Raw genomic sequence first — 18,741 nt, 5'->3', positions numbered from 1 at the left:
TTCTGTTCTAGCCAATAGACATGGAATGCTTGGTATAAATTTCACAAAGTTCTGCCAACACTACCCTGCTATAATTTGCAAGAAAGCAGGAGGAAGCACTTACCTAGCATGTCAGTACAAGGTATGGTATTTTCACCAAAAGCCGCAACAGAGGGGAAGCATCTAAAAATTATTGTCAGAAGAACATATTTATGCAAGAACAATTAAGAAAGCAACATAGAGGAATGCAAGATAGAGATTTTCCTAAATGTCTGAGTAGGAGAGAGGAGTCTGCTGAGCACAGCACCTTGCAGGATCAGCTGTATCACAAGCACAGCTATGCAACATCTGCATCAAAACTGGGAGTGGATTCAACACCATGAGAAAACCATTAGAAAAGAAGTAAGAGCTCAGCATGACTAAACATGATCTAGGGAATGGCATCCCTGCCCATGGCAGTGGGATTGGAACTAGGTGATCTTTAAGGTCCCTTTGAAGCCAAACCATTCCATGATTCTGTGAAGAAGTTCTGGCTTGAAGCAGCACAGCTTCAAAAATCGGCACGGTCAAAATGTTTTGTTTTCTTCAGGAAAAGCCAGACAAGGTCTGGTGGAACTTCTGCTGCTCAGTGTTTGGCCAAAAAGAAGGGATGAGTGAGCAAAAACCCAGGGCTAGACTCTTCTCATAGTGTAAACCCAGAGTGACTCCACAGGTAGCCACAACTTTAGGCTGGCAAAATGGAGAGCAAGGTTGGGCTATAGATAAGGACTTCTGTACTGAGCTCAGTAACAACAGTTCTGCTTGTGCAGCTTGGGAAAAGAGAAAAAAAAAGGAGACTGGACTACAAAGCAACCTCATTTTTAGCTCTGTTGCTGATATGGATGGAAAACACAATTTTATTTTATTAAAGGTGTCAAACTTTTTTAATAACTCAGACACCTACAGAAATAACAAATTCACATCCTCTGTATGGTAAATTGCATATTCAGCAGCTGTGAGGCCAATTAGACATTGAAATGACAAAGTGCTATCTCAGGCCAGCAGAGACATACTGCACAGAGACAGTGTTTAGTTTTATCATACTAGCAGTGTTTAGCTGTCATCTGTCACACAGGCTTAGGGGAAAGGGCCTCCACAGCTGGAACAGCTGCAATAGCTGGAATTGCAAGAGTAGCACAATAAGTTGTTATATTTTTACCAGACCACTCAACTCACATCCAAAACTTAGCCCTAGCTCCAAATGCACTCTTTTTGTCAAGCTATAGCTTTATGAATGAAGATGAATTAGCTTTAAGCATTACAGCCCAAGGTTTCAACAGTTTAAACCATTTGGCTGAATTGAGAAAGGTATTAAGAAAGCTGCAAAGATTAATTTCCTCTCCCAGCATACTCTCTCTCCCTTTTTTTTTAAAGACACTTCTTACTTACAGATTTTAAAAAAGGAACTATATTAGACAAACTAAGTAAAACGCAATTATATGTGGCATTAGGCATCATTTAATAGAGTGCATTAAAAAAGAGCAGCATAGATATTCTAATGGTTTAAATCAGAAAGCTAAAACCTTTGCTAACGTATGGAATTCTTTGAAACTTCTCTCCAAAGAATACTCTGCTCCATTAGTGGTGGATTATTATTCTCTAAGGCCCTGTCCATGCTAGAAATTTCTGTAACCAACTATAGCTGTGTAATAAATTCAGTATACATACAATTGTTCACATAGTTTATACCTTTAGTAGAAGTAAAAGAAAGTCAAAAGCTTTTTAATTGGAATCATTGTTTCCAGACTCTACTTTCCACACTTCCAACACACAGCAAAGGCAAGATAAACTTCTTAGTGTAAACCAGCAACATTTACCTCCTTAAAGCAACAGCCAAATCAATCATCACAACAGATATTTAATGTGAAGACTCCACTTTTTTTTTAACATAGGGGCCTATCTTTGCAGTGTCAGCATCTGAGATACAACATACCCATAACATAAACACCACTTAAAATTGTCAGAGTTTTCATGTTTCCTTGGGTTTTTTTATGGGTAACGTGGCCCTTCTTGACTGTGTTAGGAACAATATTTCAGCTCACCAGAACTAACTTTACAGCACAGAATGTATTTTTCCACTGGTCGTTTTTTTCCTGTAGCAGCCTCCATTTTTCTCAGTCTGGGAAATAAAAGCCAGACTAATCCCTTTTAAATTTATTCCTACCCAGGAACCCTTGCAGGCTCTCCTGATGCTGATGTGGACATTTTGTTGATACAAAGTGCCCTGTAGCACATTATGTGTCAGATTTTGTCCTTTTGTGCACCTGTAGCAATGCTTTTCCCCTCCAAGAGGTCCTGCTGAGCAAAGGTGCTTCAGGTGACAGCAGCAGGTTATCCAACCTGCAGTGCTGAGGAAACACCAGTAATCAACACCTCATCCAGACCCAGTGAAGCCTGAATTCCTGACCTCTCCGAGATCTTATTCCACTTGGGATCTGCCTGTTCTGACTTCCTTGGTGTTTGCCAAGGCCATAACTTATCTCTTGCCATTTTAATCAATCTCTGCTTTGCCTTAGCACCTCTGGAGGGAAGTGTTTTTCCAGATGCAGTAGGCACCCAAAAGCCAGCCCATGGACCCAAACAGCTCCTTGTGCTTGGGGTCTGTCTGTCCTCCAGGTCTGTCTGTCTGTCCAGGCTGTGATGATGAGCCTGCTGGACACTTTCAGGCCCAAATTCTCTGTGCTGACTGTGAGGGCAGGCAGACACTGCCTTCCCCAGCTCATGGGCAAAAAATCTCCACTGCTGGCAGACAAACACAAAGAGAACAAAAAACCCCACTGCATGCACATGGCCAAGAGGAGATCTGGCTTGCTTGAAAGTGCTGTGTCCAGCAGGTTCATCATCACATCCTGGACAGACAGACCCTCAAGCACAAGGAGCTGGTCCATGGGCTGGCTTTTGGGTGCCTACTGCATCTGGAAAAACACTTCCCTCCAGAGGTGCTAAGGCAAAGCAGAGATTGATTAAAATGGCAAGAGATAAGTTATTTATTAAACTGTTTTCACATTTTCAGCTGTGTTAGAGAGCTTCCTGCAGCTGCCATAGAGACAACAGCTACAGACAATAAAACTTTATGAGCAATTTAAATTCTCTCTCCCCTTAGGAGATGGGGAAAAACAAGGACAACTGACTGTTTGCAGGTCTTGTGTATCTTGCCTCCATTAAGTAGGACTCTGTTTAATCACTTATTATGCTTTTCCATCAGATAGTCACAGACTTCCACAAAAAGGATTAATTGTTTATAGCTTCCACTTTCAACAATACCCTATAAAAATACACTGCAGTCACATCTGATTATCCAATTTTGTTTAGTGCAAAGCACTCCTGGCACATCAGTCTGCTTATTTGCACGTGTCAGAATAGCAACAAAAATGGATTCCCGTGGGCAATGGAAAATAAGCTTTGCACTTGGAAAATAAAATAGTAATAACCACACAGTAAAACTGCAGATGCATGCAATAAATTAGATTTATCAACAGTCTTATACCATTAACACCCAAAATTTGCCCATAAATCTACCTCATTTGAGGCTTATTTAATGTTTCTTCTAGAGGTAGCCAGGAGCTAGAGATTCAAACTACGTAAGAACTGACAGGCATGAAGAAAGAAAAATATTTCTTTCTTTCCCTATAAAATGTGCAACTTCCTTGTCAAAGTGACACCAGCTTGAGGCATAAGATGGGTGCATTTCCATCAGTTCACATTTTGACTTAGATAGTTTGCAACCATCAAACAATAAGAAGGTAGATAGAGGATCTGGTGAAATAAGAGATTTCTCAAATATCTAATACAATATACAGAACTCCCATTTAATTTTCCCAGGATCTGTACATATATTTATGACTGAAATATGTATTTATACTATATATGTTTCTACTTCAGGAAAATATAATATGCACGTTCAATGCACATGCATTTAAAATTTTCCAATCTTGCAAGGTCTTACTAGTGTTTCACATGTTTTATATTTACAAGATGTGGTGAGACTTAGCTTTTAACAGGTGTCTTTCAGTGCACCAATCTAAATAAAATTATCCTTGATTTTCAAAGCCTGTGCTGGTAAAAGACCAGGAATGCTCTGAAATGTGGCATGAATGAAAACACTGATGGATGGGAGAGCAGTGCAAACAGAGTAATAAACAGTAAAGGGGTGTGATTGCTGATCGTATTAGCAAAGAACGGGCCCAAGGAAAATGAGCAGACTGTACCTCACATTACCTCACTGGAAACACAGGATGAGAAGTGAGGTATGCTGGAATCATAACTGCTTTGCAGCCCCATTTTTCTGTACTTTTAGAGCACCTGCATTGTGCTTTGAAAGAAAAAACAGCAGGTAGTAGGACTAGATGGTCTTCATAGGGCCTTTCCCATCTTAACCACTCTGCAATGCTGTGCTGCAATCACCCCATTTTTTGTCACTGCCCAAAAAATGGGGTGATTTTCAACAAGGAAAAATAAAAAGTTGTGATTTTCAAAAAGGCACCATATAGAAGAGGCAAACCTGTAATTTCCCCACCAAAGGTAAAGGAAAATGCTGAGAACACTCATGCTGTACTGCACAGGTGACTGAGGGAAGTTCCCAACCTTGCTGTCCTGCAGTGAGTCCATGGAAAATGCACATGCCAGGCTCAAGCCCAGTGCTTGAAAGAAGCAGGTTAGTATGAGACAGCACCACTTGGTTCCCATGAGCTGCCATCCTTCCTCCATGGCTCTGAAGACTCCAGAATTTAAACAGCTGGGCCTTTCCTTTTCTTTTTTTGATGCTTTATCATAGCAGCAAGGCAGCAGATTGCTTATATTCCGTTTTTCTCGGACTCTTTTTAAAAGTGTGAATGAGCATGTGTGTATGTTGAAGTGATACCATAAGGACAAGCCACATTTTTAGTAAATATTACTTTAAATTACCCTGGAATGTAAAAGTGCACTTGTGCAAAACTAGCTGCCCAAAAAGGAAAGCAGAGCTGTAAACCACCCTGCTTGCAAGTTGAGCTTGTCAGCAGGAGAGTCACTGTATAAGGGCATGTTTACAGGTCATGTAAGCCTGCACCTACACTGAAACTCATGCCCTAAAACACAGCACATGCATGCACTCCATTGCCATGGGCCTTACATTGTAGCAGAAAACCAGCTGAGACCCTGTGGTCAGAGGACACCAGATTCCTGGGTGAATTTAAGCCTTTTCATCTCTATAATGTGGGTAAAGGAGAGCAGGGAGTAGCCCCTCACCTGTGACTGTCAGCGATGTGAACCTCATCACTGAAGCACCTCAAGGTGGATTTAAACCAGTCCCTGCTTTTGAATCTCCGGCAGTGACAGCAAACCACGGTCCCAGCTCAGCTCCAGCTCCCCTTGCCTGCAGAGCTGTGGATTGTGCAAGACTTTTTCACCTGGTTCATCTCAAAACCCAGCTGGCAAAGCTGCTTAAAGGGCTCTGCCTTTGAACAGAGAGCAAGGGCAGTCAGACCCTGGAACATCTGTGACAGCCACACACACCTGTGCAGTGACAGCAGTACTGACACATGGGTAGCTGTCAGTAAGGCTGATGCTGTCACTACAGCCATAAGCAGAAGGAAATGAAAAATTAAGGTACAAACCAGCTGGTTTTCAGTGATGCCAGATTGTTGTGCAATGCCTGTGATGCAGATAGAGAGAGAGGCAGGACTGAGCTGGGTAACAAGGATGATGGCAGGTGACACCTTTTGCTCTGGCAAGTCACTTAACTCTCACAGGATTTGGGCCTCCCTTCATTCAAGTCTTTCTTTATGAGATCTGTAAGACAGGAACAGTGTCACTAGCCTTAGTCATTACCCTGTTTTACTGAGTCCCTTATTTGGGTTGGAAGTGATTTGCCTGCATAATCCAGTTAAGCAAATAAAAATGTGCAGTTTTAGATGTTGTCACTTCTGGGAACATAAATGCACACTGTCCATTTCCCTGCAGAGCTGGGATCTTGCAGTGACACAAGACTTACTGCTGCAGGTCCTTCCTTTGGCAAGTCTCATTTTGGAAGTGAAGTTACATTACTGGGAGTGGCAAGGGAGTAATTCTGCAATAAACAGAAAGACACCAGAAAAGGTAAAGTTTTTGGTGAGATTCTTACACATAAAACGAAATGGAGACTGGGCAGAGGTGCAGTTTGACCCTGTAACCCTGCAAGCATTGAGAAAATAGTGAGACTTAAGAATAAGGAACATGTTTGGGGTTAGGGGGTAATACATCACTGAACTGGAATCTGAAATGCTAGGCTCTTCTGTTCAAAATGCTGCTCCAGCATCCCCAGCCTCCATCAGATGCCCTGCATGCCATACTAGGCTGAATTCAACCATATGTTTGTAGCTAAGCTATGAAATTCATTTGTCAAGTCCTGGGAGTTTTTGGCAAGTTGTTCTGTGCTATATGTGTGGTCTGCTACACCAGAGCAGGCATGCAGTGCATAGTAACGGGAATGTCTATAGGATCCAGGGGCAACACAGCTGATTATTTCCCTTCTCTGACTTTTAGTGCTGTTTAATAATGAATGGAGATGGAGAGGACTCGGGTGGAAGCTGTTTCAGCACAGTTTCAGGCTTAAAGCCTGCTGAAGGCTGCTGGAACAAGCTATAAATACATATCTGAGCTCCACGCCAACTGTGCAGACTCAGAAGCTGCTTCCTTCATTCAGGGACTTCACCAAAGAGTCTGGAGCCTCTTGGACTAGAGGTAAGTCAGTGGCTGGCAGAAGTCACATTTTCCTTGTGAAAGGGGATGTGGAAGATGCTGGGACAATGCAGGGGCAGATGACGGATAGGAAATGGTTTCTCGGGTGTTTTGAAAGGAAACACATAATCCAGAGTTATGGACCCTCATTAATCAGGCAGAGTAGCTCTGAGGAGCCAAATCTCACAGGAACAGCCGTAGGACTTGGAGTCATTTGTAAGCTCTTCCTAAGTGAACCCTTGGCATGACATTTGTCCAAATTCTCCATCCCAATTCAAATATCACCACATTGGCCTATGAACAGTTGCTTAGTGGCTCTGATTCAAGCTGATTCACAACAAAAGATAAATCTTTCTGCACCTAAAAAAAGAAAAAGCTGCTGAGAAATTCTTCAATTCTTCTGCCTTGTGCAATCTCAGGCCAGGGGTTTTTGCAACAAGGTCAGTCTCATTTCTTCATGTGAACAACCCTCTTCCTTGCTGTGTTGATTGCTATGGGTAGTCCTGCCACCATATTTTTTAATAGAGCACAGAATGCAGAAAGGAGGTAGAACTGTCAGAAAGACGTTTAATTGACATTTTTGATATACAGCATGAAGCTGCCACTTAAACAGAGATTAACAGGCTGCATGGCAGAAAAAAGCTAGGATCTTTGTCAGTCTCAGATAATCTCATCTGCAGAAGGAACTTCAGCTCCTGAAGGTACCATCTAACCTTTTCCATGGTGAAAAGACCCATGAAACCACTGTTACATGGGGAAGTGCTGCAATTTGCCTCCCAATGACAATGCAAAGCCATCTCTAAGGCTGTGTGCTGACACTCCCAGTCCCCCAGCAACCTTGCTGCTCTTTAGTCCTCAGAGATTCTTTTCAGCTCTTCTAAGATGTATAAACTCAAATAGCCCAAGCCTTAAAAGCCTGCACATCTGGAATTGAGTCCTCATGAATGCCAAACTATCTTCATTTCACCTGAGGATGGCAGAAGACACAGGCACTCAGCACTCCGCATCCTCCAACCCCAACTGTACATCCAACCTTCAGGCTCCAGAGGACAAATCAAACTCCTCTGTGAAATCAACATCCTGGAAAAACCAGCCACAGGTTCTCTCAGGTAATCTGAAAGATAGCCATGTTTCAAATCTGTCCATTAAACCTGACAAAAGACTGTAACAATGCCATCCAGGAAGGATTTAACCATAGTGCATAAAATCCACTTCCCCACTTTGGCACAGGGAAAGCATAAGATGATATAAAAATAAAGTCTTACAAGGTATATGACACACTCCAGGCTATTCTCTGATAGAGCTACACCTCTGAGCAGAGATCCACTTACTCAGAGATGGCTGTTAGTGCTATATGGTAGCAGCTGTTTCCCACCTCCCACCGAGGTTATATTTACCTGCTAAGTTTCAAACACCCACTGATCCAGGCAGAGGTCCTGAGATGCTCGGGGTGGGAACAACAGCTGTTTCCCTGTGCTTGTCCCAGCACAGAGAGGGGACAGGCAGTGTCAGGCTGGCCCTTTGCCAGGGATCCTTAGCATCAGCTCTGTGCTTGGAGGCAGGTACTCACCTAAGAGCTGCACTCCACGGGTGAGCCCATAGACGTCGATCAAGGCCCAGAGGGGCTCTGCCGTCCGCACGCCGCTGAAGAAGAGCATGGCAGCAGAGTCATTCACCCGGTAGAAAACGCGTCCCTTCTTGTCCACCCAGAAGGCTATGATGTTCCCCTCGTTTGCAAACTCTTCTGGCAGAGCCTTGGCCCAAAACCCACTCTGGGAAACCAAGTCAGGGCACGCGTACTTTGGCAGAGTGTCAGGGTTGATCCTGGATGGATCCTTGGAAGTAAAGCCGAGCCGAAGAGCCCCACTCCAGCAGCACTGCTTTTTAGTGATCTGCAAAGACAGCAGCAGCAATGACACCTTACACACTGCAGGCTTCATGCACCCAACACTGGTGGCCAGTGTGCATTCATCCCCACCAGAGTCAGGAAACATTTTACCCACCACACAATGCTGTAGCTTTCTCAGCTGCACACAGCAATGCTGCTGCACACTTAGGATGCAATGCCCATATTTAAAACCAAATAAATCAAATTAAATCTATGTGGATAGGTGAAATGTAATTACAGCTGCATGATGATTCATTTCTATTTCTAGGGTAATTCCTTTTGGCCTAAGAATAACCAACACACAAAATGTGCCAAAAATGGGCACAAGACCTTTAATCTCAGCATAGGTCTTCCCACATGGGGCTCAGATGATGGGGTCTCTCATCTCTCTGACCTGAGAGAAAAGCTCCAGAATCACAGTTATCTCCACTGGGTTTTCTGGGTTTCTCAGGCAAGTAAAAGACAGTCTTTCCCTTGTTTAACTTCTCATATTGGATGACATATTGAAATCACAGCCTTGCAGCAGAGAACTTGTGTGTGGGAAGGCACAATATAGAGTATTTGACTTCGTTAAATACAAAATTTTGAAGCAACAATAGATGTAATCTTATAATTGGGAAAACCTACTTATTTCAGCTGCGAATGGTGTTTTGCAAAATATGTTGTGCATAACTACACCCCAACCCGTCAGTATGCAATTATTCAGTGTGTCAGGGGTCAGGAACATCTGCTGTGGTTTTTGGAATGGTTCATGTGTTATACCCATCCTTCTGCACCTGACAGACAGCAGGAGAAAGGATCACAGATACCCCGAGAGCCATCAGCTTCTACTCACAAGAACTGAGCCCTGACCAGCGGGGCATCTGTGGAGAGCAGACAGCAGGTCCTGAACATATGCAGCACCTTGAAAACATTACCCAGTTATAAGGTCTCTTTTTTTTTCCCATGGAAGCAAGGAGTCCTCCAGAGTTTGTAGGGTCCTCAGATGACATCCTTGGTGAAGTTTTTCTTCTCCTTTTATTGACTGAGTATGAACCTACTAGGAATTGTTCCTCTCAAAGGGGTTCAGCCTGTCAGCATCCAGACTACAACATGAAATATCTAAGGATGCTGGATCCACTTTGATGTGGGGCCAAGACAGTTCCTGCATGCCAGTTGGGCTACAGTCACTGTATCTGTTCACACTCTGAACCTGCAGCAAACACAAGAGCACTTGGGACAGTCGTCTTCCATCAATGCCGTGGCAGCCCCAAGCAACTCCACTGCTGGCCACAGGACAAGAGCAGAAACATGGACAGGTACCACCTGCCAGATGCCACACAGAACTTGTTGCCTTTCTGTAATTTCATGCTCTGCCTGGGCTGGGATGAATGGCAATGACAGAGACTGAACTGTCCAGGACTGCAGGTCTGTTCTCAAAAGCCTGGCAGCAGCCCCACATGTCCCAGCTTGGCAGCACAGAATTTTCACCAAGGAATTCTACAAGACGTTTTCTTTGGACTTCTGAATTCCCTGCTAATCAAATTTGTAAATACTTGTTTTTCTTTTACATATTCCTCTCTAAGGCAAATCTGGAACATGTGCCCTTGGGGTCACAATAATCTTACAACATTGTTCAAAGCCTAGAGATTTCTGTTTTTTAATTAAAGTATCAGAGAAAATAACTCAGAGCTCAGAAAAAAAGTTATTAATGGACAATTTTTCAGTTAAGAGAGTGCTGCTCTTTATCCCTCAGTCCATCCAGGCACCTGAACTGTTTACATTAAACACTTGAGCACTGACCTCAGTCCCAGAAACCATGGGAAGCTCCTGCTTGTGTGGTACACAATGGGGTGACACTTTTAAGGACTGAAGCAGATTTGCTATTTTATATCCCTGGCCAGGGTGGGATGGCATCATGCATGTCCCCAGTAGAAGTGGGGTTAACAGGGTGTGCACATGACAAAACATAATACACTCCAAGAAGAAGCCTGGGTTATTTTTTGCAGCAAATTTACTGCAAGCCCTAAAAGCTTTTGGGTCTAAGATAAATATGGCCTCATTGTCATTTGTACAATTCAGCCTCTTGCCAATACTTCACAGCAATCACAGGCAGCGTGAAGTAAATATTCATATGGTAATTGAGGCTGCACATGTTCCATGTATTAATCAGCACCTATAAACAGTTCTCAATACAGTCTGACCACAGGCAAACTAATATCCAAATTAAAATCAAGTATAACGCCTGCCAAGAATTAGACACAGCTGGACAAAGGGCACACAGTTTTGCTAAAAAAGGCAACAGTTAATGATGGACCAAATTCTCTTTTCAGCAGCCACTGCTAGCAGAAAAGCATGGGAGGTCCACTGGGAACCAGAAGGAGAGGAAAATACAGAATCAACATCCAAACTCCTAAACCATCGCTGCTTTTACAGATTCAGGCTCCTGTTCTTTATTGCCTTATGCCATCTTTGAGAGCTGTACTTCCTAGCAATGCCCCAAATTACATGGAAGAAAGCATATGGGAGCATTTGTCTCTGAGGCTGCTTGACAGCCATATTCCCATATTCCCAGAGCTGCAAAATAATGCCAGAACAAAACCTGAGATACAATAGCTAATAAACAGAATTAAATCTCCTTACTTCTTTCCTCCATTTTCCAGAGGGAGTTTAGACTTTATAGGACCTGAATGACTGGCTCATGGTTAGTCTGTGGCTGGTAAGAAGGTCTAAGATGCTGTTTTCCACCAGCACAAACAACAGTGAGGCAGTTACAGCATAGATTCACCATACAAAAGCAAGGATGCTTTCACATTTCATCCCTCCCTAGAGCACAAGTTCTGCTAAAGCCTGTTGATTACTCCCATGAGACCTTCCCATTGGAGTCAGCAGGAGCTCTGCTCATAAATCTCTTGTGCAGATTTGCATGCATATCCTTCACACACGTTATGCAAGCTAAAATCCCCAAATACATGGAGATAAACAAGTGTGAATTTCCAGAGATATCTACCTTGTTTCAGAATGAGGAAGAAATAACCCAGAACCTTTGCCTAAACCACTAAATCCACTCAAATCTTTGATGGTGTCTTCAAAAGTGAAATGCTGCTTTCATCTCCTCCCAGATTATTTGTCGCAGTTGCTTGTCCAAACTGCTGGCCAACATGGGAAAAATCTCATTAGGCAATGTGAGAGATTCCTGCTGGGCTTCCAGCCTGGAGAGAAGCAGTAAGAGCTCCACAGGAAGCATAACAAACCTGCAGTGGGGATTTTCTCTCTTTGGGCCTGAGCCTGAAATCACTGAAATCTCCACATGTCCCTCATTCCTTGCTCCTTTGCTGGTTATGAGGGAAGAGGCAGGGAAGGCTGAGATGCTGCTGTAGGACACAGCACTCCAGGACCTCTAGAAATGGGCAACAGCAAAATCATTCAAACTACGTATCTATATGCTGACAAACCTTCTGGAAAACTCCTTCTGCACAAATGAAGGATTTGAAGTCAGATCATTCATGTGTGCCATGAACTAAAGTGGCCAAAGATGACTTATTTTATTCCATTAAAGGCATGAAATTGTCTATGAACAGAAAAACACAATCCCATAAACTAGAGGGCACAAAGATTGGAAATTACCAAAGATAAAGTTTCAAGGGTCCCAAGCTCCTTAAGATGCTGATAATCTGAAAAGTGCTTCAGTTTCTAAGGATATGGAGGAGAATCTTCATCAGAAAGCAGCTCCTGGTGTTCATGGAGGCATTTGTCTTAGAGGAGTTGCATTTCCCATGCCAGCTGCAGCATGGCATGGTACCAGGGGTACAAACTCCATCTTCCAGGCTACCACAGTGAAGGAAGTGAAATCAGCCTGTGCCAGTGAGAAAAATGTGATCCCTGCAATGTTCTCTCCTCTGATCTTAATACTATCAGGTGACTGATTCAACAAAGCAGTCAGCAGACTGCCAGAAAGGTCCTTTTCTTAGACAGCAACAGTGATCACACTGCTCCTTTCATCCTTTCCTCCAAACTCTTTTTTTTTTCCTGCCAAGCATGTGAGCAAGAACCTTCACTTCTAGGTCCTTTTTGACCTCTTATCTCCTGGCTTTCCAATCAATCTATCTCAATTTAATCTGTTGTACTTGTCTAACATCAATGTGACTATTTTTGGAAGGTGGGTTTCCCTTCTGCTCTCAGTTTCTACAGCAGTCTGTACCTATGGCTCCAAGAACTGCAGTGACAAAAGCAGAAGTACCAATGAAGATTGCACATCTTTAAGGCCAAGATCTGACTACTGCGCTTTTCAAGGAAGGGCTAAAGCTCTGCTGCAAGCACCAAAGCCCCCTACACCCCAGCATTCACTCCCAGCAGATCCCGTGGCAAAAAGGGAACGTATAATTTACTCACCTTAAGCCTGACTTGTTCATAAATAACAATGGGCCTGTTGCTGAAGGTAATGGCATTGCAGAAGCTGGCCTGGCGCTTCACTGCCTTCTGTGTTGTGTCCATGATGATCTGGGATCCCTTCGTGTGAGGGTGGAAAAGCAGAGGGCTGATGGACAGAGTTCCACATTGTGGGATGGGGAGACAGTGCTTCTGCTTGTGGTGGCATCGGTGGGAGGACGTTGAAAATGACCCACCAATGGAATCTGAAAGCAGAATGGGGGGGAAAAGGGCTTCAAATATACTGTGAGTAATATGGATATTTTCAATTAAAAAAAAAAAAAAAGCAAAGGTACTTCACATAGAAAATACAGGTAAAACAAAGGGAGACAAATCCTTAAAGTGTAAACCACCGAGGGATTTTAGAGCATCTTCTGCAGTAACAAACTGCAAGGATACTGAAGACTCCTGTTTGGACAATCTGACAGTACAGAGCACGACACTGAGACTGCACCTCAGCACTGAAATCACAGGCCATCTTGAGGCCACAGACCAGGAGAGAACACAAGAATTGGTTCTAAAACTGGAGCAAAGCACTTTTGAAGTTGCTGTATCAAAGCTGTCACACCTAGGGAACAATCTTCCACCTCCAGAGAACTCCTACACAACTTGACCATTTCTCTCACACCTCCTTTGCAACAGCAACTCCACTGATCTTTGCCTCCATGTGCCTGGGTGCCCTATCCACCTGTGCCAGCTCAGGCACACACATCGCTAATTTATACTGAAGCACCACTGAGCAGTGACCCACCTGGATCTCTCCAACAACTCCCATCCAATCTCCTCTCTCCTCCACTGATAAGAACCTCAGCTGAGATCCCATGTCATGAAGGCATTGACCAGCACACTGTGATTCCAGTGAGGAAAGGTAAGAGGGAGAAAGGCTGTGAAGGATGGAAGAAATTACATCTTTCTCCACTCAAGACTCTACAGAAAGCCTTGACACAGGATCAGCAGAGCCATGACAGCAGCTTTGTTCCTGAACAAATGGACAGACACGTTTCTTTTCAGCAGGGAGCCTGCAGCAGTTCCAGCTCAAAACAACCACTCTACTGAACACAAGTCATCTGCTTCCTCTTCCTTGTGTGCACATACACACTACATCATGCACATATGTTTGGGAGGAACTACTCCTACATTTGCAATCAGAGTACCAATAGAATACAGGACTATTCTGTGACAGACTGAAGGATGCTACAAAAGCAAACATGATCTTAAGAATGTGCCAGTTTCTGCTGCAGAGATGCATCACTAAACAATACTCTTCAAACACACAAACTATAGAAATTAATTATCTATATTCTTAACACAAATTAATTGCTCACTGCTATGTATTTCTATAGCTACTATAAAATAATGCTTGCACCTCTAGTATAACTCTTGGTTTTGCAATAGAAAGTCCAGACTCTCTTCCTTCCAGCCTTTTGGGTAGTCTTAGCTTGTAGCTATACAAATCTGTAACAGCACATCCTCAGGCTGAGTGTGATTAACTATCAGCAGAACTTAAAATGCTGGCTTCTGATGAGAACATTATAATTCAGCATCTGTCACTCTGGCCTTCTCATCTCCTTGCTGGGGTTTTTTCTCCCATTTTCAGCAACAGTGCTGTTCCTTCAGAACAGACCAGGGAGGTCAGACAGCCGGGTTGTTATCTTTAAACACTTTCATTAATGCTTTATGGGAGAGATTAATCAACTGGAAGATTTCTGATGCCAGAAGTGATGTGGAATATGTCAGCTTCCTTCTCCTGTTCCTCACCCATGGAGGAGAAATAGGCTGCAGAGTATGGAGAAAAAGCAGAGGTTAACCTGAGCAGGCAGGTCACAGAAGGAAACCTTTGGGAGGAACAGACTGCACGAAAGGAGTCCTTGACAGGAGGAGGTGAGGATGCAGAAGCTCACATGAGCCTGACCTTTTCCCTTTGGAAAGGTCACTGCTGACCTGGGGTGGTGCACCCTGGCTTTCCCCACAGACCAGGCTGGGTGGTCAGAAGACAACACAAGCTGCAGCAGGCCCACAGACAGAATCTTCCCAGAGTACTGCCTAAAACCTCTTTAATTAGAGACCAACTCATGCCCCCAAGAACAGGAGGCTGAATTCCTTCCAGTACCACTAGACTTTTGCAAACTAGGTATGCTCTCTACTATCACACTTTGAAACTGCTATCTTGTGACAAAAGTCACAAGAGAAAGATCATGCCTGCCTGAAAACAGCCTCTGTGCTGAAGGGCTGCAAACCCAGAGGTGCAGCATGGAGCCCTGTACAGCTTCCCAGCTTCCATGTCACAAAGAACAGCAGCTGCTCACTCCTTAGGTTTGACCTCATTTCTCCATCCATGCCCGGTTCCGGATGCTGTTTGAACTATTGCACCCAGCACTGGGTTTTAACCCTGAACACCATGTCCCCACAATACCATAAGCCCTGCCAAGTGTACAGCAGAAGTGCTGAAGCACCACTTGCTTCCCTGAGCCACAAGGCCATGGACTGGATCTTCTGAGACCTTTAAGTGAGCCAGGGTGAAGGAGATGCTAACATGAGCCACACCATAACATAGCTGAACTGTTCTGCCTTCAGTGTCCCACTGCTAAGAGTATCCTTTTTGGAGCTGTCTGGTAAAGCAGAGAGTTTCCCCAAAGCTGGCACACTCCTCCTGCCCTGTGCATTACATGTCCCTGGTCTCCTGGAGCTCAAGGCATGAACAACAGCCTGCATACAACTCACTACACACAAGTCAACACTGGCAGTTCTCAGCTTAGAAAAATGCAGATCAAAGCCTGATAGGGGCTTTCACCAGAAGTGTTCATGCTCTGCAAACATTAGGCATAATCTTAAAGGCTTGGGATTTCTTGAATGCTGCAAGAAATGTCTGGATTTATTTTTTAAAAGATACATTTTTGCCAGTTGAAAATATCCCAATAGGCACTTATGAGAATACTGTAAAAATAATTTCAGATTGAAAACTGACTGCAAGGTATTAAAGATAAATTTCTTACAGCGTGTGAAATAAGTGTCATTCAGGATTAAAAGAAACAGAAAACAAGACTTTATAATAGAGCCAAAGACTGGCAAGCAGTAGCAAATGGAAATGACATATCCTTGTCTGCCTGGGGAGAAGGAGAGCTCTGGGGTGGGGACAGAGGCACCTGTGCTGCAGGCAAGGGAAAGTGAAAGGAGCATGCAAGGCAAACAGCACACTATGAATGGAGAAGAGTGTTTCAGTTATTACCTTATCAAGAGAGGCTGGCAGTGCTTTATCTGGCAGGTGGCCTTACTGGATAAGCACTTAAAAGGGAAGGATTTTGAGAAGGAAGGAGAGGAAACCATGTGTGGGTGTGGGGACAGGGACACCCACAAAGCACAGCAGAAAAGGCCTGCCCTAAAGGAGTATCCACACAGCCTTCCCAGAGCTGGGTACTTAGTTAGCAGCACAGGGAGAAAAAAATCCAACTAAGATGAATGCTTGCAATCCTTACCATTTCTCGAGCTGGACCCATACTTTTGAAAATTATCAGTGAAATACGGCATAACTAGTTACACTGATCCTTTATACCCTTTTATATTTGTTAATAAAAAGCTCTGAAGGATAAAACATTGAAATTGTTGTGCTAGGCTTTGCAAAAGGATTCTTAAAAGCACAATTTGAAATACAGTTTACTAAAAATAAACATTAGCTTAACACCAGTGGAAACTTGAAAGGGATTGCAAACCTTGTTTTCTCACATGCAGCCTGACCCAGGGCATGTGCACAGAAGAAAGAGAACCATAAATTAATGCAAATCTTCACTGCCTTTAAAAACATGTTTGCTGTTCTTGAGCGAGTAAGTCATAATGTATCTCCAGACTATATCCAACTCTCCCTGGGCCTGTGGGATGACAATGACCCTGTCAGATTGCTGTCACCACAGTGAAGGACTCATGTTTGCATGGCACGATGACCAAGAAGCCAAAGCAAAGCTTTGATTCTCCTCAGGAAGAGACTATAGCTTTGCAAGTGTTGGGGCATTCAACGATAGAAATGCAAAGGGTTAACTGTAGAGTGCTAAATCCAAATTAAGGCGCTTTTTGGGTTAAACTTTAGTGAATTAGGGAAGTATCTGCAAGGTGGATCTCAGCCAGCTGGTCAGATCTAGCATTCCCATCCAAGACTCCAAAAGAAGTCAAAGCCAAAACATAACTTATTTTCATCTGTGCTATTTTAGAGGTGACAAGATATATCAAGTGAGGAGGTTTGTGCATAGGGTAAGATTTTCCATTTAAATTTCAAACTGCAAGACAAGAGGCAGGTGCAGACAAACCACATGCATATGAAAGGAGATAATACCAGTCTTTTTTTTTTAACCTGAAATGCAAAGTTGTCCAAGTTGTCTATACAGTTAGAGATATGAAAGACAACAAGGGTGGTTTTACAGCATCTGTGAGAAGCTTTTCCCCTGCCAGTATAAAACCGGGAGTTGGAATTGTTTGCAGGATGATTTGCAATGGATCCATCTTTCAAACCTGACTGAAAAGTGGTGGGAAGGGAGTGGTTAATTTGTGTGGAGCCCTCAAAGTGAAGAAGCCGATCTTTCATTTCATAAAGAAAAATCAAATTAGTGGAAGAGATTCAAAAAGTAACAGTAAGGACAAAGGGCAGGAAAATAGGTGCAACAGGTGAAATTTGTAATAAATACAAGAACAGCAAGGCTTTGTTTGTCAAGGGCAGAAGAGATGACTTCAAAGCTTCAGAACAGAAAGGAAAGGAGAAAGGCTGTGTCCTGAAGATGGGATAGATGCAAGTGGGATCTGCAAGACTCAAACTCGTGTGTTTGAGGGCATTTAGGAGGATGAGCTGAGAGAGACACTGGCATTTCCTCTGTCTCTGCTCAGCTGGGATGTGCATTTGCCCTCCATCACTTGCAGTGCTGTAGCTGAGGAGCAGAGACATGTCCTGTCCAACAGGGTGCACAGACAGCAACCTCTGCAGGAGTGCCAGGCAGTGACCTGGCAGTGGGGCTTTTTTAGCAACACAGCTGAACACCTCAACTTAGAGGAGTCCCTGGTCAGAACCTGGATGTGAGGCTTTACAAAAGCCTGCCTGAAGACAATGCTGAGGCTCTGACTATCAGTAAGAGTCAGGAGTCTGGCAACTTTTGTAAAGCTTGAAAAAAGTAGATGAAAGGAGCTGAGGAGTGACAGGAGAATAAGAGCTCTGCTTCAGTTATAATAAGCCTGAGTTTTCTGTATTTTTTTGTTTTAGGGCAAAATACTCAGAGCAAAAGTTTAGGCTGGTAAAAGTAGATTTAAGTGCTACAGATGAGAAGTGATTCTCTTAATTGGCTACAGGAAGGATAAGGCTGAACTAATGTTTGTTCTTGAAATTACACAGAGATGAGATGATGTCTTTGTGCAGAGCCCAGAGAAGACTCAGCCAGATGAGGGCAGGAAGATGAGGAAGACCCTCAAAATGCAGGAGAGGCAGGAGGGGATAGCAGAGCAGGACTGAGCTGAGGAGGCAAATCCTCAAACACACCATCTCCAGGAGGGGCAATCCAGCTGATGGCTCTGCAAGCACTTCAAAAATATCAATACTAAATATCCTTTTCTTTGTTGAAGAATAGATGATACCAAGAAGAGAAGTGTGAATATAGTTCTATATGCACATAAGGCTGTTGAGAAGAAATTACTTCCCCTTACAAATTAATTTTTAAATTCCATATCTTCAGTTACGATGCTGTGTAATCATTAACCATCTC

At 43.4% G+C, this 18,741-nt stretch overlaps 1 protein-coding gene across 3 annotated transcripts in view; it reads right to left on the bottom strand.

Annotated features, from left to right (window-relative positions):
- NEURL1 (neuralized E3 ubiquitin protein ligase 1) overlaps positions 1-18,741 on the bottom strand; it is a 142,531-nt gene that overhangs the window by 47,020 nt on the left and 76,770 nt on the right. For all 3 annotated transcript variants that reach the window (XM_039708755.1, XM_039708757.1, XM_039708756.1), the window contains exons 2-3: positions 12,974-13,215; positions 8,285-8,606 (exon numbers count right to left, since the gene is read on the bottom strand). In XM_039708755.1, coding sequence (XP_039564689.1) covers positions 8,285-8,606; positions 12,974-13,215 — 564 coding nt within the window. The remainder of the gene's footprint in view (positions 1-8,284; positions 8,607-12,973; positions 13,216-18,741) is intronic.

The sequence above is a fragment of the Passer montanus genome, unplaced genomic scaffold (assembly GCF_014805655.1).
Source record: "Passer montanus isolate IOZ18808 unplaced genomic scaffold, ASM1480565v1 scaffold21, whole genome shotgun sequence".
Classification (NCBI taxonomy): domain Eukaryota; kingdom Metazoa; phylum Chordata; class Aves; order Passeriformes; family Passeridae; genus Passer; species Passer montanus.
This window is presented reverse-complemented; position numbering and strand designations above follow the sequence as displayed.